The sequence below is a fragment of the Phlebotomus argentipes genome, unplaced genomic scaffold, assembly GCF_947086385.1.
Source record: "Phlebotomus argentipes unplaced genomic scaffold, Phlebotomus argentipes genome assembly contig_5, whole genome shotgun sequence".
Classification (NCBI taxonomy): Eukaryota; Metazoa; Arthropoda; class Insecta; order Diptera; family Psychodidae; genus Phlebotomus; species Phlebotomus argentipes.
Window position 1 is genome coordinate 11,371,017 of NW_026776165.1, and position 20,176 is coordinate 11,391,192.

The following is a 20,176-nucleotide window of genomic DNA, read 5'->3' on the forward strand; positions in this document are numbered from 1 at the left end:
TACGTACAATTTTCGGCTTGAAGGGCGGCTGAACCTCTCGATTCTCAATCTTGTCCCAATCAATGCGCCGGAAGAATGAGTGACCGCGCACGTCCTCCTCGCCACGCGCCCCACAGCCGAGCCTCTTTTGTGGATTCTTCGTGAGGAAGCCCTTGCACACGTCCTTGGCCTCCTTGCTCAGGCTCTTGGGGTACGACACGTTGTGGTCCGTAATGGCGGCAAAAAGCTCCTCCTCGTCCTCGCCATCAAACGGCGGCTGGCCCACCAGCATCTCGTACAGCAGCACGCCGTACGCCCACCAGTCCACGGACTTGCCATACGGCTGGTACAGGATGATCTCCGGCGCGATGTAGTCCGGAGTGCCGCAGAATGTCTTGGTGGTCTTGTCGTACGAAATGCCCTCCTTGCACATGCCGAAGTCGGCGATCTTGATATGTCCGTCGGCGTCCAGCAGCACGTTGTCCAGTTTCAAGTCACGATAGATGATCCCACGAGAGTGCAGAAAGAAGAGTCCAATTGCTATCTCAGATGCATAGAATCTGTGCGGAAGAACATCATAATACATAGTAATCTTCTTAAATGCATACATAAGCTCCTCCCCCTTGAATGCCCCGCCCATTTACACGAGTTTTCTTGAAGAAAACGTTCATTTTCTCTTGTAAGCCTATTGTCTTACCTTTCAATTCCGAAAAATTGACTTGATTTTGGTTAACTGCTTTATCTTAATGTCATTACTCAGCCCAAATTACCGCTTTCTTTACACTAAGCAGATGGGATTGTTTTCAAATGAATAAATTTCGGCTTCTTGCTCAAATAGCCGACAAATTTGATGAATTCCAAATACAAAAGCTCGTCCTTGCCTTAGAAGCCCCTTTGCGTCAGAAGTATTGAATTTTTGATTAAAGCAGGAGCGGAAAATTGGTCATTAAATTAATTTGACCTTTTGCTATTTGGGGTTGTCGGAAATTATTCTTCCGTGCACTAATTTAATTGCTATTGTTCCGCAGGGTGAATCTCTCGCGCAAATCACATTTTATTAATGAGTGCCGCGGATTTCTGGGTGCATAAATAGAGAGGAATTGGCTGCCTTACACTGCTACGGGTTCCTTGAATTTTCCACATTGCTGAATTTGAAACATGAGATCGCCGCCGTTCACGAACTCCATCACAAAGTAGAGACGGTCCTGTGGGGAGGGGGAAAGAGTGTGGGTGAGTGACGGAGGGTGGTTGGGCGGCGGGTGGGGCGCTCACCATTGTCTGGAAGCACGAGTGGAGCTGCACGAGGAAGGGCGGCTTGCTGGACAACGCCAGCACCCTCTTCTCCACCATCGTGCACTCCACGTCGTCGTCTTGGATGATGATGTCCTTCTTCAGTATCTTGATGGCATACAGCTCGTCGGTGCCCTTGCGCTCGGCCAGCATCACCTTGCCGAACGAGCCCTTGCCCAGGACCATAAGGAAGTTGAAGTCGGTGGCGCGAATCATGTCCTTCTTGCTCATGTTGTGTGGGATGTCCTTGTCGGTGGAGACTGGAAGCTTCTTGGTTATGGATGTCTTCTGCGTGATTGCAGGACCCCTCATTAGTGGGATAATTTCGCGAGATGCTAATTTATTCATCATCTCACCCTCATTTGACTCTTGAGTTGGGCCAAGTCGGCAGCCTCGTCAGGTACAGGAACATTGTAGAACTCCCCTTCCTCTTGTGTGAGCAACTTGTACCATCCGTCAGCTGGATTCTGCAAGAGTGCCAGAGACTCGGGGTGAGAATTTTTGTCTCAAAAACACAATTAACTTAATCCTCACAGGCCCACCTTTCGTCCTGATTAAATTTCCAAGTCCACAGCCACCCACGAAAGCTCTTGAGCTTTCGCTGGCAAATTGAGAATGAATTATTTTGGGGCATGGCAAAGTTTTGTCCACTCAATTTCACCCAACATGCGAACAAGTGAACACTTGGAGTCAATTCATGTCAAAAGCCAGCATCTCCACATTAAACACTCTTCTCCTCATTCCAAGAAAATGATGCTGTCTCTCTAGAGCAAACAGTCGAATCTCCAAACAAGGATTCTCCCATTCTTCTCGCAAGCTCAACTTGCATTTCATTTAATGCTATTCTATATACAATCGCGCTATTGTATCTCATGTCTAGAGCAATCGCTCCAGCTATTCTAGGAATTTGCTCAACACGCTGCATTGTTCATCCTTGAAGGAGGAGAACAGTTGAGTAAACCCATCTATTTTCTGGAAAATACCGCTTCGTCGTCTCCAAAAGTCCCCAAAGCACTGCACTTTGCTCGAGGGTTTAATGCAACATCATTTAGTAGAGTATTTTCAGAGAATCGCATTCAGTGGCACACAATGGACATTCAGATTGCATCTGCCATTTATATTTAATGCCAATCAATTTGGGGAATTTCGTGGTGCAAAGGTCATTGCAAAGATTCCAAGAAATGGCAATCCATGATAAATTTCAGCATAAAGCACTGAGCTTTCAAAAAGAGAGGCCAAAACAGAGTTGTTTCTATGCTACGCATGTAGATAAATTTGGGATAATGCTTTTTCAATGCAATTTTCATCAGATTCTTCCTTAAATTCATAAATTAATGTTCTTTAACCCTAATTAAGAATGGTTTTTGGAGACACATATTGTCGGCATGATTGTCAAAACCCTACAGATTAAGCCCACGACCGTTAAAACTTGAACTTTCCAATGAATAACCAAATAGATTTGCCCCCCCCCCCCCAATTTCTCTTTTTTTCTATTGTAAAATACCTTTGAATATATCGTGACCCGCCATTTTGAGTGGATGTAATGAATGGGAGACAATTTACCTTGATAATTTCGGATATTCCAAAGGAGAGAGAACCCATGAAGTCGTTCCTGGATGTTCGGTCCCAATCCCATATTTCAATTAGCAGACGTCGATCCTTGTCTTCCGCCTTTAAATCACTGTCAACATGAAGGAGGGAAGATTCGTTTTAATTAATCAATTAATCAAACGCACCACGCCATACACGACAAATTTCACTGTCTTGCACAGGTACTCGTGTGGCAACCGCAATTTTCTCACCCATCGCATTCAGTTCAAAAGGGAAAACCCACACAATATAGCGTCGGTATAGAATTTATCAATGAAAAGCTTCGCCTCGGCAAGGTGAGAATTTTAATGAATGTCACTTGCACGAGGGTGGAAAAAAGAGCGATTTCCACATCAAAGAATGTCGCAAAGCATGGGCGAAAATACACGTGAGGTCATTACAAGGCGAGTGTCTCATTCCACACAGGATTCAGCGTGGATCGGATGGTTTTGGTTTTCTTCTTCACGTTGTCCGTGTCAGGGATGAGCTTTAGCTTCACATAAGGATCACTCAGGCCATTTGGGTCCATTGGAATTAAGTTTCTGCCCTGTTTCACTGCAAGAGAGAGACAATTTATTGCAAAACATCATTTTCACATTCACTGAATTTTTGATTTTAATGCCATTTTGTGATAGTTTATAATTAGAGAATTTTTTTGGTCTAAAAGCGCCATGTTTGGGTAAGTTTTATTTTGTATATTTTTGGCTGAATATGAAAGAAAAATGGGAAAAAAGAAACATTTTCAACGCATTCCCAAGTGGAACCTGTTGAGAAAATCCCCCCAATTTTCTTCAAGCCACATTTCACAATGCTGAACACGTTCTGAGAAAGAGGATGTGGCCAATTGGAATTTGAAGAATTTTCATAGCAATACATGTAATTTGTTGCGATGTCGTAGTTTTGACGACGGTTGCAATTGATTGAAAATTTCTCAAGTACCACTTTGAGAGTCTATCGAAGGGCTGGAAAATATAGGAACACGTCATGAATTTATCAGTAGAAGATGTTTTCCTTGATAAAAGAAATGAAAAATCCGGTCTGGTATGAATAGCTTTATACAGATCGCTGTGTGACGAATTCACAAGAATATTTCAAATTATTCATATAGTAAAAAATCTCATGGGTTCAAGTCTCTCGAGTAACTTTGCATGGAGTTTTGTGAAAATAACATGAACGTGATGTACAGATTTTGGCCACAAAATCTCTCACTTGCTTGTGGTGTTCATATAACGCATTTTGCATCAATAATTGATATTTAAAATGATTTTATTGATTACATTAGAATGAACATATTCATAAATTTAAAAGTATAATCTATTCAAGTGATAATTGATTTAATGGAATACTCGAGTCTCTGGGCATTTTGTGTTTGATGAAATTGCACGAGTAACATGTTTGGTTAATTGAACGTTATTCATCCAGAAGGTTTGTTTTACCAATTTGACATGCAGTGCAAATAAATATGCTGAAATTGCACATTGAATTTTGAGCTGAATTTGATGTGAACAGCGTCTTGTTAGCGATTTACGGAAATTTCATCGCTCGCGCGCGGAAATTCGACGAAGAAAGGCGCCCAGAGATACCTATCTACCCGGCGTCTCCATTCCACATAATTGACGGTGATGATTATGATTGTGTCATTGGGGATTCGGCGGGCGAAAATCCGAGGTGCGCCTGGGCGATGAGTGTTAAATGGAAACGGGGTGGTAATGGTGAATTTACTCTTTCTATTAAACTGAATTGCTTCACACTTGAGCGAGATTAAATTGTTTAGCTGGGTGGCGTTCGTAAATTACCTCTAGTTTCATCTTCTACGTCCGGATACTTTTATTCTTATCCACTTCACCTTCATCCCCATTTTATGTGGATTTATCTGACGACTCGTCCCTTTTCCTCCCCCCGGCGTTCAACTATGTGCGACGTGCGATAGAAACGCGCCTCATTGGATGAATTTTATGGCAATTTTATATACATGATTTGCTTCAAATGCATATTCCGCCCCCCCTCGGCATTTTGCCCCTCCACCTTGAGACGACGATGGTGGAAGAAAGGCGAGCTGAAGGCGCAAAAATGCCCATTTTCTGCGCGTGGGAACTATAAAGTTTTCCAATTATACACACTTTTTAATCAAAACTCGATCATCTTGAGAAGATAGCAAAGTCTCCGAGAGTTGCCTTCGGATGAGTAAACTTCTCAACTGGTCTCTTAGTTGCTCAACATTGTGGAGATTCATTTGTGATTGCGATGTGAGTGCCTGATTTGCTTATAAACTAATCCCATATTTGCCAATTAAGGAGACTTTTGCCAGTAGTAAATATCGCGCTTATTATGTTGAAAACTCCATTTGCAGCATCAGAAAATATCCACGAAATGAGACTTTACGTGTAATTAACTTTGATTTCGCTGCAGAAAAATGCACTTTAACTACAGTCATAAATTTATGATGATGAACTCCACGTTGCGACTTTATTGGAAGCTTTCGCAAGCTCATAAGTAAAGTGCAGTGATTCTTTTATGTTTTCCACTTTCGAACAGTCATATTTTGTACACGCCATAGAAAAACGCTAAATTGTCCTTGATTTTTGAATCGTCCTAAAATATTCAGCAAATCAGTCACATTTCAAATCGCCGCTAATGAATATTCCCTCAACGTATCAAAAAGCTGCCAAATCTATGCTTTTCACTCTGGACAGCATTTTAATTCCCCCTTTCAACATTTATGCTTTCATTTGCTACTATATTAGTGCTTTTCACTGAATGTATTGAATGAGAGCGAAAAAAAAATAATTTTTCACCATTAATAGTTAATTGGGCAGTTGAAATGACTGGGAAATTGCGTTTGACAAATTTTGTAAGAGCACATTTTGGCTCATTAGGCGGGATTAAATATATATCTGTCACAGTGTGTATAATTAATCTGCATAATGACCAGAAAAAACTGCATGGCGCGGCATGTAATAATTACACTTACCTTCAGCAGTGAGCTTATTAACTGTACACGAAATGGCGAGCTGAATTCGCCCCCGACGCTCAGTATGATCACATCCGCAGAGATTTGGTACGCTCTCCTCGCATCGTTTGTGAACATTCATGTCACATGCTGCAATTATAGGGAAGAATATGTCCTTTAGCAGTGAACGAGCAATGCGCGCTTCTGGTGGCACTGTCAGAGTCTCGTCGTATGCAGTTGGGTTGTTTCCAGGGGGTAGAAAGTTAACATGTACAAACATAGAGGGTTAGAAAACACAGCCAGAAGTGGTGGAGCCACATATAGAGGGAACACAACCAGCAAGAAACACACTAAAGAATATTATAAACAATTAACCAACGCAAAATGGTGCAACATAATTTTCAGATTATACACAATCAAGACCCTTCATATTCTCCCCATCGTTTTCGCCGACAAATTTTCCCATCATCTCTTCTGTATTTTCATGACTTTCTCACTGTCCTCTTAATAATTTAGGGCCTTTTTTCTTTCGCGAAAAATGCGAAGAAGGAAAAAGGTCTCATGTATCATTCATGCGAAATCGTGTATCTGCCTAAAGAGCACCTGGAATTCCTCTCACTTTGCAGCTCCTCAAAATCACCTGCAAAACACCCTGTGGAGACAGTGGTGGAAAGAAGAATTGACTCCAATCTTACCACTGCGGAGGAGTGCCATGAATTTCACATTACATTCAAAACTATATTGATTTTAAAATATAGAATATTTTTTTGAAAAAAGACACCTGCAAAACATATGAGGTTTTCGAGCAAAATTGGCATGAAATAATGCTTCAGAATGAATTTCAGAATTCAGTAATAATGAAAACATGTGTGGGAGTTATTTTTTGAAATACCACACACAGGATATATTGTTCGGGATTTCTGTAGCATTAAATTTACACCCTCGAAGGTAGAAAATATAGAAACTTCCAGCACTCGTGGGCACGAAATAAAGCTCAGGCATTTGACGAAAATGCTAAATGTCTATTCTCGCTAAATGCTTGTCGAATTAATTAACTTTCTGACACAACCTGTCGTGTTGTCATGCAATAAAATGTCAACGAGTGACTTTTTACACCCCCCTTAGAATTTTCACTCACTCAATGTGAAAATCAACAAGTTTCCATTTGTGTCTTCAGGTGTCTTTCCAATCGACTGCGCCTCGTGAGTAAGTTGAAAATTATCCCCGGCCAAAGGGTGGGCGTTCGAGTGGGAGAATAACGAAAAAAAGGTGGAAATTGAGAGGCACAAAAAGCACTTTACCTGAGGTCGCGAGGCGGAAATATTGATAAGAGTCATGGGAAATGAACATGGGTATAAATGGGTGGTGAAAGAAGGAAAATCAACTAAAATTTTCCAATCTTGACACGCGATTTTACATCGTTTTTCTCTGTCAACGAGAGGAAAATTGAGTTACTGCCATTTCCGTTTGTTCACTGTGGCAAAATATTGTTGGGTGTTTTGCTGAGGTCACTCAAGATGCTTAATTGCATTTTATTGATTGGAAGGAAAACTTTACACTTCTGCTTGTGAGATGAGGAAAGTCAGGCTCTTTAGGGTGCTTCACTGCAAGATGCAAAATGTACATTTAGTGATAAATCTTCTTGTCGCAAAACTTTCATTCAGAGAGACCCAGTTAAGTATACACTTGAAATTGTTTCTTTTATATATATATAATGTAGAAAATTATTCTGTTTTTTTACCGATTCACACTGAATTTGATTTCTTGAATAGCACATTTAATTGAATAGATATTTCTATGCCTAATACATTCTGCTCAGCATTCGCACGTTGCCTGTAAAATCAGCAAAGAACGAGCCAATAATAAAGCTCGCCAGAGTCAAACTATGTACAAGACAAATAGAGGGATCATTAAGTGGTGAAGAGACAGCAAGACATCGTGTGGAATTGAGACATTTCAGTGGGAATGAAGGGGATTTTCTAAGCACGCAAATACAAGCAGTTGCAACAGGAGTCATGCAGCACGAGACAAAGAGGTGGAAATCTAAAACCAAAAGCCGTAGAGAGTGTACTTGTGTGCTTTTGAAGAATTGCAGCCATTCGACAAGACATTGGGACACCCCACAACTTTTAAGCTGCAACGTCATCACTATTTCACGTCCACAAAGAGAGAACGAATGGAAAGTTCACATATTGAAAGTCATGCAAGAGACGCAAGAACCATCTAAGTTGGTTTATTCACTAAATTTATCTAAATATTTTGTTTAAATTTGAAGAGTTTTGTTTTTTTTCCGACAAATGCATCAACATTGTGGCCTCTTTGCGGGCACTTTGAAGAGGAAAATGCTCACGCAGGGCGGAATTTCAGCCGCTTATGCGTGTTATTTTCTTGATTACTTATTCCTGATACCTTGACATTTTATACCCTGATGGGCAATTCCGTGCAGCATCGATCCACACTGATCGCAAAAAGTTGGTGTGAGAAATGTATGTCCCTGCCATTTATGTGGTTTTCGAACGGCCTACAGGATATAAATATTGAAAGAAAAAGAAAGAGAGATAGAGAACAGCAAAAAGTAGGTAAATTTTGTGTGGATTATATAAACAGATGTTCCGTTTTAATTGATAAATCAACACAAAAAGTGTAAGAAGAAAAAACATCGTCAAACTGAAAAGTAAGTACGTAAAACTATCTTTTCCTCCTTTTTTCTAAACACAACTGCGGAGTTAAACTTTCAGTGTGAAAGCATCGGCAGCGACTCAGGCATTCATCTGTTCTGTGCTATCACGACGGTGAATGTGAAATAAATAAAAGCCGCGCAGTGTTGTCCTGAGAAATAAGCTTTGAAAAATATATTGCACAATAAAGAAAATCCTTTCAATCTTATATATTGAGTTGTCTGAAAGCTTATTTCCGCCTATTATTACGCTCAAGTGTGAAAAGCTTCTCAACAGCAAATTGTTTCCTCCCCTTGGATGGCATTTTTCCAAAGGAAAGTGTGTGATTTTGTGATGTGATTTTTCGACCAACTACAAGAGGAGCAGCAATATTTTCAAGCGCAATATCAAATATATAGAAAATGGAGTGGAAAATATACTTGATTCTTTTCAAAAGGACACGTCTAAAAGTTTCCTACTTTATAATTAATTCCTTTACAAACTGAGAGGAGAAGAACTTTTGCCTGGAGATTCTTTGAGACACTCTTCCTAAACTTTTCTGAAACATCTCCACATTGCATTGTGTATATTCTGAATGCATTTCATTAAGAATACCTTTTCACAAAATTTTCATCTTATACATAACTATCTCTAGACTGTCTTTAGCAAAGGGTTGTTTATATCTTTAAATTCACCATGATGATGATTTTCTACAGTATAAAGAAAAGATAAACTAAACACGAAAAACACACACACACACACACATCATTCCTCACTTCTCTCGCAGGCTTTGCAAATTGCGCCCATGGACTGAAAGCGCACTTAAAAGCACGAGAATATCTTTAAAGTAAACATTTGCAAGTCCTGAAGAAATGAAAAACAACATGTATGCTGAAAACACAGTGAAAGCTGACACACATTTTCATAGGGAGCGCAAATTAAAATTAATGAAAGTTGTTTAAAATAAGCTTCTCAACATCCTTTCCGAAACACCCAGTCAGACAGCCTTCACATCGAAACTTCCAATGGGATAAGAAGTGTGTACATCGAGAGAACACAGAAACACAGCCAAGAGAGGTCTTCTCACTCCAACTGAATGGTCAGTGTTTTGGCTGGAGAGTTTTTTTTAGTGCAGAAGAAAACATCATCAACAGTGTCAACGTTAATCGGATGAGTGATTCTGTGTGTGTTTGCTTGTGCATAAATGAGACTTTCGTTTATCAAGCGCTTCCAGTCTATGGCTAATGAATGCAATTTTATGAGACACACATATTAGCGACATGAAACACTGTTTTCGTGTGCTGGTGAGAAATAAATTCAAAGTTGCCAGAGTGTGAGCCGAGCGATGGTTTGTGGCAAAAAGGTGTTTCTGAAGACATCAAAAATCTTCACACTTGAAATAGTTCGGAACTTTTAAACTCCGCGAAGACTGAAAATTGATTAATATTTGAATCATTTCCCACTAAAAAAGTTTAACACAGTTGCAGAAAGTTGCAAAAACGGGTAAATCTGCAATTGAGGCTCTGATTTTCGAGCGCGAACATGAAAAATATTTGCAATTCATCCTTTTTATCACGGATTTACTAATTATTAACTCCGTATCTTAATAATTCTGGTAAATTTCACAATTTCGCTTCTCTTACACAATGTGGAAATGCCTAAAATATAGTTTCACATTCCTCAGTTTTACTGAAAATTGCTGAAATTATCGATGAATACAGAAACTTTGGTTGCTCAGACAATAAATTGCATACGATTGTCATATAATTGACTTTATTTCTCCCACCCAATTCGTTATCGTCTCGAGACGGTTTGCTTTTATGGTTCGTTATGCAAATATTACAACCGCATCGGCTCACAGCTCTGATTGAACCGCAAGGACTTATTCAGGCAAGTTACGTTGCCAATAGAGTCCCTCTATTGTGGATGCCTTTCTTAATAAATTAAATAAAGTCACTACATATGTACAATGTATGTAATGCCGTGGAAGCGGAAAGTGCCGTTTCATTCTTCTCCTTCCACATGTCACTCGTGATATTGATGAAGAGCCTCAGCGAGAGTGAGTGGGTGTGCTGAATTAATTAACCATTCATTCGATTAGGGCTGACACTTTGCATACTTGTAAAGAAATTAAACACTCAGCATTGTTAATCATTAGTTTGCTTTTACATGGTAGAGAATTAAGTCATATTATAATCTATGTGTGGGTGTTATGGTAATTTTGGGCAAAAGAAAATCATCATAATTTCAAGACATAATGAGAAGAAAATTGTTCGATAAGATTCTGATTCACATCTAATAGCGAGAAATGTTCCAATATATAATAGAAAGGCAGAGAGAAAGAGAGAGCTTAAGATACTGAAGAGGAAACTTCTGGACGTATAGAAGATAGACACAGATTAGCCACATCTAAGATTAAAAGCGAGGTACAATAGTTGATTGGATTGAAAGAGTTGCGGTTCTGTCTGAGATCTTGGTGGTGGTTTTTGTTAGTTGTGAAGAATTTATCAATTTAGGCTTGCTCGCTTTTAACAATTCTGGGATTAAAGTTTCATCGACATGATTGGGTTTAGTTGCTTTGTGAGACATTACCTGAACATTTCAATCCTTGATGGTACAGTCCATACAAGAGTGAGCCACAATGATCGCAGAAAGTTGGACTGGAGTAGGTGGCTGGTTTAAATTCATGCCTGGTTCGTGTATCCTGATACAAACAATTTTCTTCACTTTCCATCTCATCGGTAAATTCTCTTTGTTTTCGTGTACACAAGCACAATAATTGTATATATGATCTGGATTATTGTGGAAGGAGCGTCAGAATTGGGTGTTTTCTCAATTGTCCTTCTTGTGAAAATGTCATTCGGAGGCGCACATTGTCTTCCTGAAATTCCTCACTTGAAACTTGAGGATTTTCTCTCGACATTTCATTCCTTTCTTCCCTCTATCCATAACACAGAGACACAATATTCCATACAGATTTTTACTGGATAGAATTACATAAATGCCAAAAAAAACATGTATGTATAGAATGTCCTTTGAAATGCGTCTTGTCAGCTTATAATTAGATATCGTATAAAACGTGTGCTAATTAGGTATAATTTTTCATGTCACATGAGACTTATATTGTTCCTTCATTCAATATTGTCCGTCCTTTGGCAAATGGCAGCCTGTTATTGTGGCTAAAACTGCCCAACTTTCCTCTATGTTTAGACTCCTTGGGATGCTCTTTAATTGCTGAACCTGAAAGCTTTTTCAAGTTGAGCTAATGCGATGAGAATCACCTCCAAATTTGCTGTTGATTCACTCTCCTCGCTCTCTTACGTAAAATATCCATTAGAAGGAGTTTGATAAGAAACTTTCCGACAAACTTCAATTGTATGTTCTCTGCCGCCTTGGGAGGAAAGGTCAAGAACAACCTGGAGATTAGTCAGTTGGGAATGATGGTGAACAATTGTGGAGGAATTGTGCCAAATATATGCTTGTGAAATTTCTGAATTTAAACAGTGAGAGGCGAACTTTGAGCTGCAAATTGCTGGCAGTCTGAGTGTTTGGCTTCCAGGTGAAAATTGCCCGTGATCCTTGTCATCCTCACGCGCCACTATCGGGGCTAATTAACACAATGGCGCTAATTCGTGACCAATGAGACATTTGCTGAGAAGAGCCTTCATGTGGTGACACACAAAACTGGCCCACAGTATGAGAATCGGGCTTGACATTAAGAATTTAGCACATTTGTATCATGGGTAAGTTGACGCCGAAGCGAAAATCTGCATGAGAGCTCGGCAGATCCGTAAGATTAGAGGGGGTGAAAATAGAGAGAGAAATGCTGAAACATATCCCATGTAGAACATATTCACTTGGTATTTGCCTGTGAGACCATCGTGAGCAGAACGGGACGCCAATGTTCTTATGTATATCAACACGAGTGGCAACAATGGCTACATCACAGCTACACTGTGAAGGATTTCTCCGCCCGCAAAACACTCTTAATTCAAATACACAAAACGTTGAAACCGTCTCTCCTTTTGCGCCTGAACAGGAGGTGGAAAAAAAAACTTTCTTCGTCTCATGTAATCATTTGTATAAAATAACATTTAGATCCTCGACGGAATTGTTGAGTGTTCGCTTCTCGGTGGTTGTTGTGGTGGCAAACAAGCAATCTCGCCTCAAAAGGGTGACCAAGTTGCCAAAATTTCAGCATTAGTGAAAGGATTTTTCCACCGTTTATTGAAAATTCAGTTGTTATTCTCTCATAAATAAAACATATCGAATCTTCATCGAATTGAATTCTTTGCCATGAGAAGGAAAGCTGCATTTTTCACAAATTATCTGCCCCTGAAGATTTTCTAACTCTCTTCTTTCGTTTATTATTTTATGGTTTGTAATATTTTTGCCTGGAGCTTCTCCACGAAGCTTTTTGCAGCAATTGTAAGGGAAGGCAGTTACACAGTGAGTTGTTATGCTTTAAAGTTTGCAATTCTCAATTGTTCTCTTTAAATTTTCCCCACCAGGCAAGAAGCGCATCTCTTTAAGACTCCTCGCCCATGATGTGCCTTGACATTTTCACAAGTTTCCCCTAAATGGAAATTTATTAAATATGTGTTCTCACTTGAGTGTGTGTTTGGTTATGTGTGTGGATATTCCCTTGCAAAAATAAAAAAAAATGTGACACAGAAAATAAAATGAAATAGTTTTGATCTCTGTTACGATTTTGCATCTAAAAGACAAAAAGTCGCACTAAGTTCAAGATAAAGATATCAAGTTTCTTTGGCATTATCATCATATTCCAGAAATATCACTGAGAAATGTAATAATACAAGAAGCCATGCTGATAAAAGTTCATCACAAAATATCCGCAATGATTCTTTACATGAACATGAAAGGTGTGTTTCTCGATTTGCTCCAAAAATCCTGCGCATCTTAAATGTATCCTTAAATATACATCTAATGTTGAAGTGTGTACCGTTTTGTTATCGCAAAACTCTTTTGAAAGCACTTGATCCTTTCTTCTCCAGAAACTCAAAGATATTAAATGTATTCTGAACGGAAAAAAATGAGACAAGAAAAAAACTGAAAAAATTGTCAAATGAACGCTGTCTTATCAAAAAGCCCTTATATTAATATTTCTGTCATTTTACTGTATATGCAGAATTGCTATTTTGAGAGATAAGAGATGTGTGGGTGGGAAAAAAGTCCTGATACTCACGTCGGAATCTGCTCCTTTGTCAGCGCCCGGGCATTTGAATGTGACATATTCATGGCATCTCTTGTGGACGACAAATGAGCAAACTGAAAATTGAAAGAATTGCCATGTTTATGCCTGGCCAACTTTCAATCCCTCATCCACTCGTCCATCGCAGTCCTCGAGGCGACATCCGACTCACCTTGGCACTGAAATCCCTGCTTGCCAAAGCCCCTGAAAAAGAGGAAGAAAGAACACGAGAGATAAGCTCACGCTCGAGGACGAATATACCTTTTCCGCCCCTCTTTAGGTTGCGTGCATGAATATTCAACTCTTGGTCGATATTTATTATCAATATGTATACAAACAGTGCAAAGGTCTGGGACATGAATTTCACATACGAAATAAATTGAATTGAGAGTCCTCGGGATCGCTTTTGCAATTTCCCAGCACGGGTTTTCATGACAAGACAAACAACAATAACAAATGACTCCACAGTCTTGATCAACGCACTTTTTCTGTGCTTCTGACTTTTCCAAACCTACTAGTATAAGTTAATGTGATATAACAGAAGACCATACCAAGGGGGGGAGGGGATAATATGCCTTAAATTTGTATTGTTCTTCACACTATAAGAGATACACTAACACTATATTGATTAGCAAAATTGAATAATAAAGTTCATCATGGAGATTTCCACGTCTACAGAGCACCTGTATACTTTATCCCTGGATAAATACATCCACTTCTCGTCTTGGCAGCGCTAATGAGGGATGTATTGTGTATTTTGATCACGTTACTGAGCGCATAAAGAATTAATTTGCTGGGGATGAAAATGACCGAATGAAAGCACTTTTACCTGGGCATTCAGCCACTCCCAATTTAACACACATTGCACGCTCATTAAGGCTTACATTAGAGACCCTCACAATAGTCGAACGACCGAGATATTAAAGCGATATAATAACAAGTGTCTGCTCACATAAATTATACCCATAATTTGCTGATTAATTGCTCATATTTATCATCCAATACCGTGATTAACTTCGTCAACTGTTTCAGTTAATGGGCCGAAACTCACTGCATAAGACCGCCATAAAATCGCGTGCAAATGTGTCTCTTTTATGAAATATGCATCACATTGGCGGTGTGCGGAGTATAAAAATTTTATGGAATGCTAAGAATTAAGATTAATTCTGTGTGTCTGTGACAGTGAAGATTGGCAGTGTGGGTGGGAATCAAGGGGATAATTGAATCAATTACACGACACTTAACCCGGTGAAAAGGTGTTAGTCGAGTGGCATGGAAAAAACTTTTCAACTTCCATGCCAACTTTTTGGACACACACACACACTCTCGAGGGGAGCTTTTTGCATTAATTCCAGTGAATGGACTTTTTCCCAGACGCACGTCGTCTCGGCAACACTATACAACGTGAAAATGGAGCATTTGCGTTTGCTTTGCGAAGGGATAATGCGTGTGAGGTTAAAGTCATGCCCGCACTAATTAAATTTATGGCTGGTGTTTTAATAACAGGAGTAGTGAATTTGATTTATGGATGATGACAGAGGATTACTTGCAAACAATTATGCTGAGCTCTGCAGTTCTCTGGTGGCACGTGGGTTTTATAGTTTGCACTTGGCAATTTCTCGAAATGGAGAAAAGCTCTCCGGCAACGCGTCACTCCGTGTGAACATCTGTGGTGGAGTCGACCAGAAAATGCGCGCTGCCCCAGAAAGCCACTTCAATGCTTTCGGAATGGGATAGTTAATAGAATTTTCTCTTTAGTAATGCGACGTAATTTCCGGCGGTGATGATGATCGTGAAAGAATGGCGAGTGTTGTATTGATTAACTGTGGATTATGACCTCATCATTGTCCCTCTTTTTTCGGAAGGATGTTTCTGGGCGTTGGAGAGGAAATGGCATTAGAAAAGTGCCTACAGACTTATTGTGTGTGTGTGTTTACTTTCCTTCGCCACTTTGCATAATTAATTGCAATAGAGCAAAAGGAGAGCAATTAGTAAATTAATATCACTGGCAGTAAATGTATTTGATTACACAGTGGCACCGTGTGTGCGGTGATAAAATCGAGGCGCAGAAATTGGATATGACAGGATAGAAGAGGATGCCTGTCGAATGAATTAATATATATTGAATATGAATTTTTCCGAACCGCACATTTCAATGAATTCATGCCTGCAGCAATCAGTCATTCACTGACAAATCAAATCAAGCTCATTGAGCTGTCTTTTGCACATTTTCCGCCCAACGAGGGTTCATCAAATGCGTGGTTAGGGAATTACGATCTCAAGGTTGTTCATCAGCTCTTTGAATGCAAACATAAATTGGAAAATTCTGACATTTGCATGCTGAATTCTCTGACATATCCAATATTGCAATCATCCCAGAGTTAAAATGAATTTTCTGGAGAAATTTAATCCCCATGAGAATGATGGAATCTGTGAGATTGTCTGACTGAAGTGGCAGGGAAATTGCATTTCTTTCATCGCGGAAATGTCAAAAGATTCTCTCTTGATTGAGAACATCATATTGCTTTTCCTGGGAAAAGGGAAATACTCCACATTCTCTAAATGCCATGCACAAATAATATTTTTCCCAGAATATCACCTGAGATGAAGCGAAAAATGGGAAATCTCATAGCAGTTGTGCGACTTCCGTGTTGGCACTGTAAGCAATTGGATTTACGGCTAAACAGCAAGTTCTGTCCAAGGGACAGATATGGGCAAAAGTGATGTACAACTGAGAAAAGATTCTCAGAAGGAAGAAAATCATAGAAATTTTTTTTTTTTAATTTGAAGTGGTGTAAGGAATATAATTTCTCCTTTGATTCCACCTTTGATATTCTCACAAAATAGTAGCGAGTCGAGCTTTAAAGCTCTTTCAAAGGATATGAAAGGAATCTCTTCAATATCTCAAGTGAATAATTGCTCTTTTGTCCATTTAAATCAAAACTCAGTTCTGCAGTTGAGTGATGTGTATTAAATTATGGATCAAATTCCTCATATTTCGACTTCCTTCTCAGATTCCCAGCTTTGCACAGTCTCGTATGTTGTGAGTGCAGTGATAATTGCATTTTACTTTGCATTTTGTCAATATCAGGATGAACCTGGATTATAAGCACTTTGCTTAAGGTGAGAATTTATCACAACATCCTCGAGGCTCTCTTCAGTGGCTCAAGTGAGCCAAATCATCCACTTAGCATTCCTTACGCTGCCATGGGAGCTTATCAGAAAGATACGATGCATCGCAATGCACGCTATGTGGATAAGAGTTATCTGAAGCGTGAATGCACAAGTCTGCGCATAATTGCAATTTGCGTGAGACTTCGCTCGGAGCAATCTTCCATATCAGACGACATCAGCACGACCGTAATATATGATGTCGTGCTTTGGCATTCAATGTGACAATCTATGCGACAATTTACGTGCAACCAGTGCACTCTGAATATTCACATTGGATTCAATTTGTGTGTATTTTCACGAAATCTTATATAGAATGGCGAAGTTCATGGGAGTGCTGACAGATTTTCCACCTCTTTGTTCCACATTAAGCATCATTGGGTATCTTGGGAGCAAGAGACAGGGGAAGTCAAAGGAGGTTTTCCTTCCTCCAGTAATTGTTTTATATCATCAGACAGACTAGACAGCTGAACTGTCATCAGAGGCACTTCCTGGGGATCTGCTCCAGAAGACCGACGGGAAGACAGTGACTGTGAGAGGGAATCAGCGATGGAAGGAAGAGGGAACATTTAAGAAAATGGTTAATTGATTTCACATAATTTCTCGCTGTCAGTAGCAGACGAGGGCCAATTATTGCTTGTGAGCATGTAGAAAAGCCAAGGGCTCATTATGGATAATGAAAGGAGTGCGCGGACACGGTGAAATATTGGTTGCGGTTCGCTACACTCTTTGACACAATGTGAGCAAGAAAAATGGCTTCGGCACGTCACCCAAGGAAGCGACCATCTGTATTGAAGTGTCTGCCTGGCCAAAAGATTTATGTCACTAATACACTATCGAGTTCCCATTCGACAAACAGAGCCTTCACATTTTCCACACAAAGCCCAGCATTCCCCGGAAGACATGAGACTACACACTCAAGTGTGTCATATAGGTATGGTCAAATGTAGGGATGAAATGCTCCGTGAGAGTGAAAATATAATAAGAAGCAAACAGACACGAGGATTTATAGCAATTTTGTTGGGAAACCACACAACATTGTCGTACTAAAAGCGTCACCCTCGTGTTTTCATAGAAAAGTCTGTGAGTGTGTTGCTTATAAACAAATGAGATTACCGACATATAACATGTGTTCACAGCGTTATAATCAATTTTACCTCTCCATTTCTCAGAAGGTCTTTCACTTGGAGCAAAAGGAACAAGTTATTTAATCATGAAGCAAAATTCGTGTGAATGTGTGTTTATAAGCTCCGCCTCCTCAATTGCTCCGCCCATTAAGTATTTAAACGTACTTGCAGACTCTGTTGAATTGGAAATGTCCAAATTTCACTTTATCAAATTGATATTGACAAACTTTTCTCCCCAGTGAGACGATTTTAATCACATTCAATTTGCATGGAGTTTTGACATAAATTTGCCCCCGACAAATAACCTCCATTCGGTGGGAGGAAAAGCTATTGAATATGAAAATTTTAGGAAAAAGTTTCTTCCGCTCAATGGAAGGGAAATTCTCTGTTGACTTGTCCAAAGTCATTCAACCTAAGAGGATGAGCTATACATTCCCAAAGATGTTTTCCTATTATGTGCTATTGAATCACGCCAGTTGAACTTTGTGCGAAATTTAATTAGAGATGTGTTATAATTAAAAGTTGCTTGGGAAGTTTATCGATTTCAATGGTGCTATTTTCAACATGATGCGAACTTAATGAGACACCCAAGAAGTCTGGCACACAAACTTTTTGTCACATATCCAAACATTTCCAGGTATAGATGATATGCCAGAGAACGTGCAGGACATTTTGTCGAACTCTTTTCGGCGACAGCTTGAAGCTGTGAGTAGATTTGTAATGGAAAATTGCGCGTGTGGGTGAGCAAAAATAATGCCAATGGATTTTGCAATCGATGCAGTTCTATATGGTGCAAATCATTCTGAAATCGTGGCTGCATTTATCAAGTCACTCTCGCGCGTATTAATTTGTCTTACGCGAACAAGCAGAGAGCAGATGGAATGATTCGCTTAATATGTTCACGTGCCATGAATAATTCATCGAGGGGCTGTTTATACATACATACCAGTAAACCTGCTCCACATTAAATATGTAATGGACATATGTACAAATTATTTATAGAAGGTGGCCACATGATAGAGCTGAACTGGAGATACCCTCTCAACATCCAATATTTCTGCACCACTTTCCTCCATTCCAGGTCGATTTTCCAACACTCTTTCGCCATTCGATCGCCTCTCCAGCTGCACAGTCAGGCAAGACCGCAATCACACACCAAATTCATTAGAGTCACATTCTTAAGTGTCTTGCGGATGTTTTCATTTTATACATTGTCCCACTGACTGCTTCAACTTGCGTCAATTGCACCGCGGCTTTGCTGGTGAATTTACGCGCACACACGGCGAACTTCAACGTAACCACTTGTCAGGAAAACAGATTGCTAAATTGTTAAATTTTTCATTGAAGTACACGTTTGGGAAAAGGGTTAATCTGATTCACCGCAGCATCGCAACCCACTTAATTGGATTTTGTGACAAGTTTATCAATAACACAATGACCAATTAGCTACTATATAGCTTTATGTTGCTTATCCAGTGTGAAATTGATACGTGGTTTAATTCATGAAAGTGACACGGTGTAATTGAGTTGGTGGCAAATTCAAAAAAAAAATACATGAAAATAAGTAATGAAAATGGATTATTGATATTCCCATGATTTTAGCAGATGCCAATCAATTGTAGTTATTCTATAGAGAGTAGAATAAATTGATCCATTGTTGCATGATTTTCCCAGTTAGATATGAAACTGCATTGAATTAGAATGCTGAGAATCTAGTAGAAGGCCACATTTATTATGACTTTTTCCTCTAGTCAAGCCTCTCGACGCTCCAGAGCTCAAGAGACGCACTGTGTGTTGGACGAGACATTTGACAATCAATATAACAAGTGAGATTTGATATGTTACGACACATCCATTTGCGACAGACGCACATAAAGTTGCGAGGAGGCACTTTTTTGCGCTAAAGTCTCCACAGCCGCCGGCTTTCGGGGTCCGCATGAAGTCATCCATTCTGGCGGAAGTGCTCAACAAGTCGCAAAGCTCAGTCGAGGACTTTCGATGGGCAAAATCAACACGTCCCGGCAGTATTGATTTAATGTGTCAAAATAAATCGCACAAGAGATTTCTTTATGGCGCAATCCAATTAAACGCGTCTCGGAAATTGGAGAGGATGCCCATTAAAACTGGCAGCGATTCGCAGTGCGATTTGCATGGTGTAATTGAAATTGTTATGTTAATCGTCTTATAAGTTGCTGTGCGG

General features: G+C 39.7%; 1 protein-coding gene across 2 annotated transcripts in view; it reads right to left on the minus strand.

The window, feature by feature from the left end:
* LOC132255820 (protein kinase C, brain isozyme-like) overlaps positions 1–20,176 on the minus strand; it is a 36,019-nt gene that overhangs the window by 3,118 nt on the left and 12,725 nt on the right. Inside the window, exons 2-11 of one of the 2 annotated variants that reach the window (XM_059751982.1) lie at positions 13,851–13,882; positions 13,673–13,755; positions 8,219–8,330; positions 5,831–5,959; positions 3,261–3,414; positions 2,833–2,950; positions 1,626–1,736; positions 1,252–1,557; positions 1,093–1,184; positions 8–539 (exon numbers count right to left, since the gene is read on the minus strand). In XM_059751982.1, coding sequence (XP_059607965.1) covers positions 8–539; positions 1,093–1,184; positions 1,252–1,557; positions 1,626–1,736; positions 2,833–2,950; positions 3,261–3,414; positions 5,831–5,959; positions 8,219–8,330; positions 13,673–13,755; positions 13,851–13,882 — 1,669 coding nt within the window. Of the gene's footprint in view, positions 1–7; positions 540–1,092; positions 1,185–1,251; positions 1,558–1,625; positions 1,737–2,832; positions 2,951–3,260; positions 3,415–5,830; positions 5,960–8,218; positions 8,331–11,058; positions 11,171–13,672; positions 13,756–13,850; positions 13,883–20,176 lie in introns of both variants that reach the window. The other variant, XM_059751981.1, reaches the window with a different exon arrangement.